Source organism: Myotis brandtii, unplaced genomic scaffold (genome assembly GCF_000412655.1).
Source record: "Myotis brandtii unplaced genomic scaffold, ASM41265v1 scaffold215, whole genome shotgun sequence".
NCBI classification, from domain to species: Eukaryota; Metazoa; Chordata; class Mammalia; order Chiroptera; family Vespertilionidae; genus Myotis; species Myotis brandtii.
This window is the reverse complement of record NW_005358043.1, coordinates 617272-630184: the sequence shown is the minus strand read 5'-3', so window position 1 is coordinate 630184 and position 12913 is coordinate 617272. Positions and strand designations below refer to the sequence as shown.

General features: G+C 36.9%; 1 protein-coding gene across 1 annotated transcript in view; it reads left to right on the top strand.

Moving 5' to 3' along the window:
* Positions 1–12913, top strand: part of GPR158 (G protein-coupled receptor 158) — a 393556-nt gene that overhangs the window by 364054 nt on the left and 16589 nt on the right. The window contains exon 7 of the mRNA XM_005865859.2: positions 1616–1854. Within this exon, the coding sequence (XP_005865921.2) occupies positions 1616–1854 (239 nt within the window). The remainder of the gene's footprint in view (positions 1–1615; positions 1855–12913) is intronic.

Genomic DNA, 12913 nt, shown 5'->3' with positions numbered 1-12913 from the left:
GATTTATTTACCTTCTATGGCTATCACTGGAGCTGAGAGCCGGCTTTAGTTCTGAGGCTCGGCTCCAGCTCTGAGACCTCAGCTGCTGAAAGCAGGTATCTGGATTGTTTGGGTTCTATAATTGAAACACTGTTGCGGTCCTGCTGGCTGAAGCCCGGCTGGCTGAAAGCAGGTTTCTGGAGTTTGTTTAGGTTCTATAATTGCAACATTGTTTCTTAGACTGCAGCTCAGAGGCTGGCAGCGGCAGGCTGGGAACGTTGGCTTCCTCCATCACTGGAGCAAGCAAGCCTCCTGTTCGCCTGGCTGCCGGCCACCATCTTGGTTGGCAGTTAATTTGCATATCCTGCTGATTAGCCAATGGGAAGGGTATCAGGGTATGGTCAATTTGCATGTTTCTCTTTTATTAGATAGGATAACTTCTTGCTGAGTGTTAGCTGAAGAAAAATGGAGTTAATGACATAGGAAATGAAGGGGAAAGATTTAAACAAGAATCTTCTAGAAAATAACTATCTTTATTGGATGTATTGTATTAATTCAGAAAGAGCTACCAAGGTCTATATGTAGAGAGAAATAGCATAATACATCTAGACTATTTCAGGTACATTTGTCTCATTTCTAGATTTATAATGATGTTTTTATGAAGAATTCATATGAACACTTCACAAAAAAATGTTGAAAGAATGAGATGGAATAGGGAATAGAAAAGTTTGGGAAATGAATTTATTTTTTATTTAAGGGAATTGATTATAGATACCCTCATAGTATTATAAATCACTCATAGTGATTTATTCAAGTAAATTTTATAATACAAAATATCAGAATGAGAGTGGGAGTTAAAATCAGCTAAGAATATTCTGGAAGTGAAATTAAAATAAGGTTATAGTAGGTTAGATTTTGTCCTCACAAAATCTTTAGAGATGGAACAGTTCTTAGATATTATCTAATTCATCTCAATCCTGACTATTTATTTGAGTAATATATATAAGAAAACAACCCAAAATTTAAAAAATCACATTTCTTATAGGCCATACAAATCCCCTTACTTAATGCAGTGATCTTATTGAATTACCCTAATATTTTAAATATCCCATCATTGTTTTCATACTTATTTCATTTTTATTTTTGGTAATGTGATCAGATGGCTATAGAGGGGCATCATATAAAATTATTTTCAAAAAAATGCCTTATAATGTTTTATAGTAAAAATATAACTGGTACAGTAAAAATATTGTAAAAAACAAAATATTATAAAATCCAACTACTCATGTTCAGGATTATTTTTTGATCCCTCAGAAACCCTGTTTGAGAAATGTTGCCTTTCTACCGATCTTTCTACACTCCCGATAATATTTCTTAAAATATTAAGAAATATTCAAAAGAATTCCATTCTAGATAAATCTAGTTAATCACTGGTCCCTACTGTAGGATATTTTTTCTGCTGTTGGAAGGTAAAGTAGAATGAAACTGAGTGAAAATAAAAGTAATACTGTTTCTGGCTTTCTACTCTGCCTAAGTAGATTTTGATGGGTTTAAACTTCACCGAGAAAAATAACGTATTTTAGAATTTTACTCATTTTTAGTTTTCCCTTAACATTTTGATGTCTTACTTTTCTAGGGTTTTGAAAGTGTTTCTTTCGCGAACAGCCCAACGGATTCCATATATGACTGGTGGCCGGGTTATGAGGATGCTGGCGGTAATACTCCTGGTAGTATTTTGGTTTCTTATTGGCTGGACTTCGTCTGTTTGCCAGAAATTGGAGAGGCAGATTTCACTTATTGGCCAAGGGCAAACATCTGATCACCTCATCTTCAATATGTGCCTCACGGAGCGCTGGGATTACATGACAGCAATTGGTATGTGGTCTCTTGTTTTGTGTGATGATCTTGTCCTCTTTTCCAGTGGCATTAAAATAAACTTCTTTAGAAACCTCGTGAAACCATTTCACAAAACCTAAAGGAATTTTACCTAATATGGTTTTGGTAAAACAATATTATGAAAAGGACAATAATTATATATGGAATGACAATGTTTTCTGAAAGTTTCCATTCTTTTTCAAAGGTATGTAGCTTTGTTGCGAAAATGTAGTCAAGTAAATCAGGGAGGAGGTACGCAGTTAATAAAGGCAACTTCAACTTTTTTGCATAGAAAGACTGCTTTCCATCTTATCAATATGTTCTCATTTGATTAACAGTAGCCATTCTCTTGAGTTATTTCTTTGGTTGGGAGAAAAAAGAAAACATGCTGGTATTTTTTGTATAGTTTGGCCCTATGAGATATCAAAGTTAGTGTCCTAGAAACTACAGGAACACCTTAGTTTCAATAATATGCTTTTCATGCAGTGACAAAATTCTCTTAAAAACAACAACAAATCAAGACACGATTTATCTAGTTGTCTGTGTGGTGGTTGCCAGAGGAGGGGGGGGGCGGGCGGTGGAGGGGGGAGAAGTAGGAAGGGTAACAGAGGGCTAAATGGTGATGGAATGAGATTTGACTTGGCATAGTAAACATACAATACAGTATGCAGATGATGTATTGTATAATTGTATACCTGAAACTTATATAATTTTTTTTAACCAATGTCATCCCAATAAATTAACTAAAATTTAAAATAAATAAATGCTGCTGTAAATTTATCAATATGCTTCATATTTACAAAATTAAAAGCAAGGCAATAACTTTTTACTAGCTAATTGTCTTTGAATTAAAATTAAAATTTTCCTATTTTTAAAAAAGACACATTATTTAACAGTAGGAAAAGGTACTTGAAATTAGGACTGTCTTGAAAAATCAGAGACATATGGTTGCTGTAATTTTTTAAAACTGCCTTACAGCAATTTCATTTACTTACCTTTCAGCATGTAGCATTTGATATTCTGTATTTAATCACTCTTTAATGTTTTCTAATGGGTAGCATATGCCTCTTTGCAGTTCTCTTTATATATTTCTATAAGTTGCATGTTTACCACTAGATTTTTTATAGTCTGGTTCTTATTCAAGAATAAATTCATATATCTTCAGTCGGCCAAAAAGCAACCTGTACTGAAAGCTAAATTGTTCCTTGTTTCCTAAGCGGACATGTTTCTATGTAGGGGAGATGCTGTGCAGAGGGAGCAGGTAGGTTTATCTTGAGATTGTGGGATTTTTTTGTCAAGAAGCTGTGTATGCTTACATTTGTAAGCATATGAAGTCAATCTATAAAAAAAGGAAGAGTGAATATTATTGTCACTAATTTCATTTTAATGGTAAAAGTGTATGTTCATATTTGGAGAGGTGTTTTTGAGCAAATCATATAAACTAAATTGGAAATCCTCATATACATTGGTATATTGATAAGCATGCAATCCTAATATATTGATAAGCATGCACTCTGGGTCAGCTATTCCTGTCAAAAACAATTTTTAATACAAAATAAAGAACTATTTGAAAGAATGCAATACTAGTATTTCCACTTAAATATAACTTGAGTTAGAAATATGGGTAATAATTTTTTAAAATTAGCCCATTCTATTTTTGCTTACTGCTCCAAATCTGCTCAAATAGTGATTTTCTTGCCATAGTGCTAATGAAGAAAACAGCTTGGGAAAATCTCTGAGCCTCTCTGAACTTCAGTTTCTTCTTTAAAGAAATATTTGAGAACATAAAAAAGGGAATAAAAATGACTTTCAGAATTCCATTGTTATTTATGTGTATCTATAATTTTTAATATTTATTGTTTGTCCTATATAAAAAATATGAGGTGAGCTTTAATAGAAAACAAACAGACATATAAACATTGCAACTATGGAAGACAGATGAATATTGGACAATGTGAGAAGCGCTTTACAGTAGTCTGGTGGTTTTTTACTGGTTTTCCTTTATCTGGTGGAAAAAGAATTTCAAAATTGAATGTTCAGAATATTTCTAGATTGGACTAGAATTCCTATAGAGACTTAACTGTCATCCACTATTCATTATATAACTCAGCACTTTGAATTTTTCTGAGTTTGTTTAATATATTATTTGTAGCTCACTGAAGGCAAAAGAAAGAATTCTTACATCTGCTCAGCCCTCTTTTCTCTCCCAACCTAGTAACTGTGCTCCTCAGCAATATTTACCAAATTGTTCACACTGTGTTCCTAACACCTAACAAAGTGTCTGTTACTTGTAGGCTCTTGATAAGTATTTTCTGAAAGAATAAAAAATGAGCTCAACTCCCTTTATCTTGTGTATTTTCTATGCTCAGAATTAGACCACTGTAAGGAAACATGTTAAATCTAAAAATCCTAGAGTAACACAATTGTCACTAATTTCATTTTAATGGTAAAAGTGTATGTTAATATTTGGGGAGGGGTTTTTTTTGAGCAAGTTATATAAACTAAATTGGCAATCCTCAGCTCTTTTATGAAAGTTTACCTCTGACTTGTCCAATAGTCAAAATAAGAGATTGATACCAATTTGGTATGGCAAATCAGAATTGCCATTTTAAAAATATTTTATAATGCATTTATAAATATTAAAGTAGAATAAAACTGATTTGCTTTTCTATCTATCAAATTTGCCTTTATTATTAGTAGTAGTAATAGTAGTAGTAGTGGTGGTAGTAGTAGTGGTAGTAATAGTATTTGAATCCTCACCTGAGGAGTGAAGATATTTATTTTATTTGTAATTAAATCTTTATTGTTTAAAGTATTACATATGTCCCCTTTTCTCCCCCATTGACCCCTTCTAGCCTATCCCCATCTCCTGCCCAAGGCTTTCACCACCCTATTGTTTGTGTCCATGGGTTATGCATATATACATACAAGTTCTTTGCCTGATTTGCTTATGATAAAAAAAATATTTTTCACCATTCTCCTAATTAGAGCTATGTAAAGAGTAAAGAGGTTGATTCTAGGAAACATTGTCCTAATTAATAGAGAAAGCAAATAAATATCCCAAGTCATACTCATTCTGAAAATTATTGATTGTAGAATTACCAAGGTTTTTTTTTTGTTTGTTTGTTTGTTTATTTGTTTGTTTCTAAATCAAGTTATCCTAATTGGTAAGTTGGTAATCATTTGTCCATGTTCAGGATATTTTAAAATAGAATTAAATTTGTCATATTAAAAAAGGTAAAACAATTGGCTGGTACAAATGAATAAATGAGTAAAATTAACTTCTCATGCATGAATTAACCTTTATAATTTCACCCCTAGATTCAAGAAGACCACATCCCCACACCTAGATTTAGAGTTGACAGCAGGGTACCTAAGTATAGGGCTTCCACATTTGGAAAACAGAAATTTAGTAGTAGCCGTGGTGATACAGTAGAGTTTATTCTTTAGTATATTTAGTTGGTTAGCAGTCAATTTCTGACTTCTCATTCAGAACATAATCTAAACTTACTGTCCAGCGAGCAAGATACATTAGAATAAGTGGGCAAATTCTTAACTTACAGGAAACAACAACGCTGCAGAAAAATGAGTGATAGGTGGTGACATCAGGGACATTTAGGACTCTGCTCTAAGTCTGCCATGGCTATGTCTCTGTGTCCAAATTCAGTGTAGATCTAGGCAAGCACTGAGATGCCTCCTCAGTTTCTTCCAGAAGTTATGTGATGATATTCTTATATGATAGAAAAGGGATATAAATGAGAATAAAGCTATTTTGCTGCTTTCTCTAACCAAGGACAAGAATTTATACAAAAGTTCTATCCAGGTTTCCATTCTTTCCTTTATCTTCTCTTAGCCAATATATCTTTCTATGTCACTAATTTGGCTAACTCTTCTTGACTGCATTTAGATGATCTAATCATGACTAGTCCCTGACAAGAACTCTTTTATAAATTAATATTGCCCTTCATCATTTCATACTTGTGAAAAGTTCACCAATACATGAGGTATTTGTAGTTTCGGAAACTCCACAGAGCTCAACACCCCTTGCTATATATTTTATTCACTAAGTTTGAAAGAAAGACACAAATAAATCTAAGCAATAATTATACAGGTATGATAGGCTTGTTTTCACATTCCATTTAAGAATTTTAAAATATTTATCACTTTCAGGATATAACAACATTGATTACCCCACTGTTCAAAAGTACTAATTAATTTCTATGAATTTTACATGGAATATTTTTACTAGATAAAATAATCCTATATAATAAAACCCTAATATGCAAATTGACTGAAAGGTGGAACAACTGGTCGCTATGAAGCGCACTGACCACCAGGGTGCAGACGCTCAATGCAGGAGCTGCCCCCTGGTGGTCAGTGTGTTCCCACAGGGGGAGTGCCACTCAGTCAGAAGCTGGACTCATGGCTGGTGAGCACAGGGGCGGTGGCAGGAGCCTCTCCCACCTCCACTGCAGGCGGATGGTAAGGAGTGAGAGGGGTCCTAGATTGCAAGAGCCCTGGACTGTGAGAGGGATGTCTAACTGCCAGCAGGCAGACATTCTTCGAGGGGTCCTGGACTGCCAGAGGGCGCAGGCCGGGCTGAGAGACCCCCTCCCCGCAGTGCACGATTTTCGTGGACCGGGCCTCTAGTATCTTTATATTTCTGTTCTTCATTGACATGCTCTCCTTGTTTATTCCCCTCCTTCCTGGTAAAATATTTTAAACACACAAAACAGACAATGTGTTTAGTATCTTAATTAGTAACATGTAAGTGTTTATAAGAAACTGAGAAGAATACAGTGACTCTTACTGAGTTATATAGGGAAATTCTAAAATAGCAATTGTTTCTAAGGATATAAAAACTTAATTATCCTAGAAGATTAGGCCATGTTATGACATGTGAAATGCAATATAAGCACCATTTTATGAGTATTGGAGAAAATAGATTTAGAATTTCTCACCAGCTGACTTAGTTTAATGTTCATTATTCTAATGTACCACATGCCTTAATCCATGCTGCATCACTTGGTCCCATTTTAAAATCTGTTTTTAATTTTTAATTAAAGGATAAAAGACCTGACTTGGGCTATAGCACTAGAAACACACACTTTTTGAAGGTCTTGCTTCTGTTTTTAGAAAGATTGAAGTGAGGGTTGTTTTCTTGTTTATTTATATACCTCCCCCTTCCAAAAATATTTTACTTCTTTGAAGAGTATCTATATAATGAAAAAGACAGTGGATAAATTTACTTGTATCTTAATTTTATACTCTAGTGCCAGTTTTCCCTTTTGGAAGTTCAAGAAATGTGGTAATAAATGTGGAGATTGTCTTGGGACAACATGTGAGGAACATGGAGCAAGAGAAATTGACAAGTCTGTGGTGACTTCCATTTCTTCTAAGGAGCTTTCATCTCCCCTAAGAAACTCTGGGATTTCAAAGGGGGGAAACATCTAGAAGAAAAAAAAGCTCTCTTTTGTTACTTGAACAACTCAGTTGTCAAGAAGATTTTGGCAGATCTTTTCCTTGTATTAAAAGGACTCTTTTTCATAGAGACCTTTTGGCCAACAGAACAGCAGATTTGTAATGACCACATGAATCCTTATTCAGTGGTCAGATAATGTCCCAAGCCAAGCCTAACTCAGCAAAATTGTCTCTAAGAATTGATAAGCTAAAATTTAACAATAAAGTTAAAATTGTCCTACCTTTCCAAAGAGAAAATGGCATTATAAGTATAAAACCAAGGTATAAGATAAATCAAATTAATTTATTCTTTCTCTTTGCTCTTTAGCATCATACAAATAACTATACCTCAAGGAAGTAAAATATTTTCCACAGAGGTGGAATATAATTAAACAAAAATATAACACTCCCCCCCCCCCCCCCACACACACTACCATATTCTAAAGGCACTCAAGCTAGCCCTTCAAAAAAGAATGTCTGAGTAATGGAGCCCAAGCTGAGGTGAGTTGTGTCAATGCTGACAGCCATTAATAAAAGGTTCAAATTTTAAAGTACATTTTAAAAATGTTTACAAATAATCTCAATCCCAACACCTTCCCCAAACAATATGCATGCAAACAGTAGGGAGAGGGGGTGGGAGGAACATCACTAGAAGACATAGCATGCTGCCCTGGCATTGATCTCAGGACCCCCTAAGAGGTCTCTAATCTTATGCTTTGTGAACTCTGCTCACATTCATGAACTTTAATGTAGGTCCAAAGCTCTGAAGTGTATGGGCTTCATTAAATTTCTGTCGCCCCATATCAAACTTCACAAATCTTAAGTGTATTTACCAGAGAGAGAGAATCAAGTATACTTTCACTAAGTTTCCCATCTGAGATGCTGAGGAGATTTTGCAGAACTTGACCCAAGTTCTAGAGATGTGTGAAAAGAAGCAATAAAGAAAAGCCAGCATGCAAATGTGTGACCGTTCATGGCAATTCTTACCTTATAGAGTCCTTAGCAGTGAGTGGGTAAGAGAATAATCAAGTCGCTATATGATCTGTAGAGCTCTTATGACTAACAGTATCATCCTATCTAATAATAGACAAACATGGTAATTGACCGTACCTTCGCTATGCCTCCCATTGGCTAATCAGCGAGATATGCAAATTAACCCAACCAAGATGGTGGCCGGCAGCCACACAGCTGAAGCGAGCAGGAGGCTTGCTTGCTCCAGTGATGGAGGAAGCCAAGGTTCCCCGCCTGCCGTGGCCCGGCTCTAAGCTCCAAAAGCAACAAAGTTTCAATTATAGAAGCTAAACAAACCCCAGATACCTGCTTTCAGCAGGCCGTGGCCACAGAGCTGGAGCGAGCAGGAGCCTGGCTCTCAGCTCCAGTGACAGCAACAAAGTTTCAATTATAGAAGGTAAATAAATCCCAGAATAAAATAAAAAGAAAAAAAGGTGAGGCTTTGAGCTTCAGTCACCGGCCAGCCTAAAAACGGCCCTCAGTCCCTCACCCAGACTGGCCAGGCACCCCAGTGGAGAACCCCGCCCTGAAGGGGGTGTGGCCAGCCTGAAAACAGCCATCAGCCCCTCACCCAGGCTGGCCAGGCACCCAAGTGGGACCCCTACCCTGATCCGGGACACCCTTCAGGGCAAACCAGCTGGCCCCCACCTGTGCACCAGGCCTCTATCCTATATAGTAAAAGGGTAATATGCAAACTGACCCTAACAGCAGAAAGACTGGGAATGACTGGTCACTATGACACACACTGACCACCAGGAGGCAGATGCTCAATGCAGGAGCTGCCCTCTGGTGGTCAGTGAGCTCCCACATGGGGGAGCTCTGCTCAGCCACAAGCCAGGCTGATGGCTTCCAGTACAGTTGTGGTGGTGGGAACCTCTCCCGCCTCCTCAGCAGCTCTAAGGATGTCTGACTGCAGCTTAGGTCTGGTCCCAGCTGGCAAGTGGGCATCCCCCAAGGGCTGCTGGGCTGCCAGAGGGATGTCTAACTGCCAGCTTAGGCCCAATCCCCTGGGGAGCAGGCCTAAGCCAGCAGGTGGTCATCCCCCGAGGGGTCCCAGACTGCGAGAGGGCACAGGCCGGGCTGAGGGACCTGCCCCCCCAAGTGCACAAATTTTTGTGCACCGGGCTTCTAGTTTCTTAATATTACCACACAGTATCTTTGACCCAAGCTTGAAATGTCAGCATTTAGAATTTGGCCCCAGCCTTTTTAAAGGTGTCACAATTTCTACAATAAAACCTTCATAAATGTAGATAGTATACAAAACACATTTAGCACCATGCCTGGCATGTTCAACAGATGTCATCTACCAAGTCAGACTGAGAGGACAAAAAGCACTTCCAAATAGAACTCCTTTAATGACCTGGCATTGTAATTTGCATATTAGTTGTTTAAAATACAAACAACTGTTGCTTGAAAAAATATTTGTTTTCTTCAATGGGATAAAAATACTTCCAATGGTTTTATTTATACCTTTGTTAACAGCGCTCAAGAAAATGTCAGCCCATGGAGATATTTTGAGAACAATGGTCAGGGACCAAGGAGGCCTGGGTTCCAACCCTGCTCTGCTGCCTACAGAGTGCGCTCAGCTAGGATGGAACAAGGTTCTCTTCATGTCTGTCCCAGGGTCCAGCTCTGCCCATCCCTGGGGCTCACTACTCCCCGACATTCTGCCCTCCATTGTCCTGGTTGTGAAATATGTTGCAACATCCACCTTATGCTTCTCTATCCCACGCTGACTAAACTGACTTCATGACAAGCAGAATAACAGCAACTCACCATCACCCCCTTTGTGGCCATATACATACTCAGAACTATACCTCAAGACTGTATGGTCTGATAAAGTCACTTTCAAGTTTAAAATTCTCTCAGAAGTTATCATTGTCATTGTTTTAATCATTGTAAATCTCATAATTGTCATTATAACCAAAGAAACGGCAAGTAAGCCCCCAGAACACCAAGGCTTCCTGTATGTCAGTTGAATCCTAGAACACTGGGATTTGAGCTGTTTGGAAGTGTTATGGAAGTTGTTTGATTTAATACTCAATGATAACTTTGCATTGCCCACTACATTATTACAATAAAAGCATAACAGAAAAGAATGTTAAAGAAACACTTAGAAATCAAACCTGAAAGTCTCTTCATTTATGTATTTATTTATGCCATGAAAAAATAATTTTCAAAGGGGCTAAGAAGGGTAAAATGTTATTAACACAAAATGTTTCTGCAGCATGGCAAAGCAGAGTACTACAGCGTGAGAGACACTTGTGGGTGGTCTTAGATCCCAGAGCAGAGTCATCTTCAGGGTCAAAGAACTGATATTCCTTCTCACTTCTTTCTTTGACCCTTTGGAAAGACAACTTGAGATTACTTTCATTATGGTACATTAATTCATTAAAGGTTATGGTAGTTAAGTTTTAAAATGAGTGTTATCCTTTATAGATTAAAAATAAAAAATACATCAGTTTTCTGAGAGTCCTATTTGGTTCCCTTTTTAACTGTACTTGTGCCTTCCATCAAAATAATTTCACACCAGAAATTATTTTCTAAAGCAGAAGCACAACACATATTTCAACTCCCACGTAATAGCACTGCAAAATTTGGTAACATCTGCATATTTTCTTTACTAATTGCAGTGTTAGTCTGAAGTTAATTATATGAAACTGATTTTTTCCAACACAAATTTTACATATCACATTTAGTTTAATTGGTACTTTGAATAATAAATTGTTTTTCAGCTAGAGCATATTGTTTGATATTGCTAATGAAATGATTTTTAATGTTCAGCTTAGCTATTACGGAGTATTATTTTGTTTTATACTTTTAAATATAATGCTCCTTTGTAGCACACTAACCTGATAACTACTTTTCTTTTTCAAAATCTTCAGTATAACATTATATAAAACCACTGCAATAACAGATTGGAGATAGTTTTTATAATTCAGCTACATATGAATCCTTTAATTACAGCATATTTTTGTGCTAGTATTGTTTAATATTTTTGCATTCACCATTCTTGAGTGCTATTAGCAGTACCATGCACACACTTAGTGGTTCTGTACACACATCCATAAATAGGGCTTGCCATTCTTAGTAATAATGCCAATTTGATCTTCAGGGCATGAATGGGCCCTGAAATGTGAGATGGAATGGCAAGGTAACAAAGTCTACATCGCAATATCATAAAGTTGATGTCATTTCTATTCATCCAATTCAACAAATATTTATTATATCATGTGTATATGTGCTCAGTTCTGGTACTGTCATCTATGTGAGCAAGAGTAGAAAAAATAATTAAGAGACTCAATTCTTGCCCTAAAGGAGGTCATAACTATTTGAGGTTGAGATGAGGAACAATATTCTTTCTTCCAGTTATATAGATTGTCCCCCAAAATGTATACACACACTGTGAATAATTATAAAAGTGGTGTTCATTAAAATTCATTTTATTTTCAAAATTGAGCCATCAACTGTTAGAGTGTGTATACATTTTTGGGGGCACCCTGTATATTGTGTGGCATTATTCTCTTCATTGTGTAGTATAGATAGTATAACTATACTACACTGTGAGAGATTAAAGGAAGGAAAATTCAATGTAAGCCAGAATCATTTCAGGTGGCCTTGTGATGAAAGTGTGACCTTAATTGGACGTTAAAAAAATTGGTTAGTATTTGGAAATGAGGGTGAGAGAAGATTTTCTGTGTGAGCAGTAGGAACAAAGACACAGAAGCAAGAAGGGTCTTTGACGTGTTCAGGGGACAATGAATCTTGCTGGGTCCGCTCAGAGTTCATGTTGGGGAGCACTGGGAGATCGTGTTGGATATATAACGTAAAGTCATAGAGGGCTTGGGATGCCAGAACCAAGCATTTATAAAAATAATAGTGCACCATTGAAGATTTCTGAATGAAGATGCATGCAATACCTGACCAAAGGCTGGCTTGTAGGTCAGACACTAGACAAGAAGTCAAGGTCTAAGAAATATAAAGCACAAAAGAGTAAAGCCAAGGAATGTGGGTGGATAGCACGAAGCCTGAGCTTCAAGAAAGTCTTAAAAGTGAGGCTATGCCTGCCCTGACAGGAACCCCTTGTAGTCCTACTTTTGGGCCAGGAATTATTTCCGTGCTCACAAGTGGGTAGGAATGAATATTCTAATGGAAGTGTGAATCAGTTAACCAAAAGGGAGTTGCAGAGTTTTGGATAAATCCTGATATGATCAAAGTGGACTTTTAGAAAAATGAACCTGTCACTGTTAGGAAGGAAGGATTAACACAGGATGAAGCCAGGTTTATATAGGGCGGTTGAAAAAATGGTCGTAACAAATACGTAAACTGATAGGGGCTTAGGCAGGGATTGTAATTGTGGGCACTGAGAGGAATGATAAATATAAAAAATAACTCAAAGTAGAAAAGTGTCAATGAAAAACAGCTCTGAGATTTTAACCCTGGTACAGATGCAATAGTAGTACCATGGACAGAAATAGAAGTTAGGAAAGGAAGTTATAAATGAAGACCTCAGCATTTCCTGGTTTGCTTTTCCTGACCCAGTAGAGTTCGACTAGAAAGAACATTCCTAGTGCATGGTAAGGGGGGT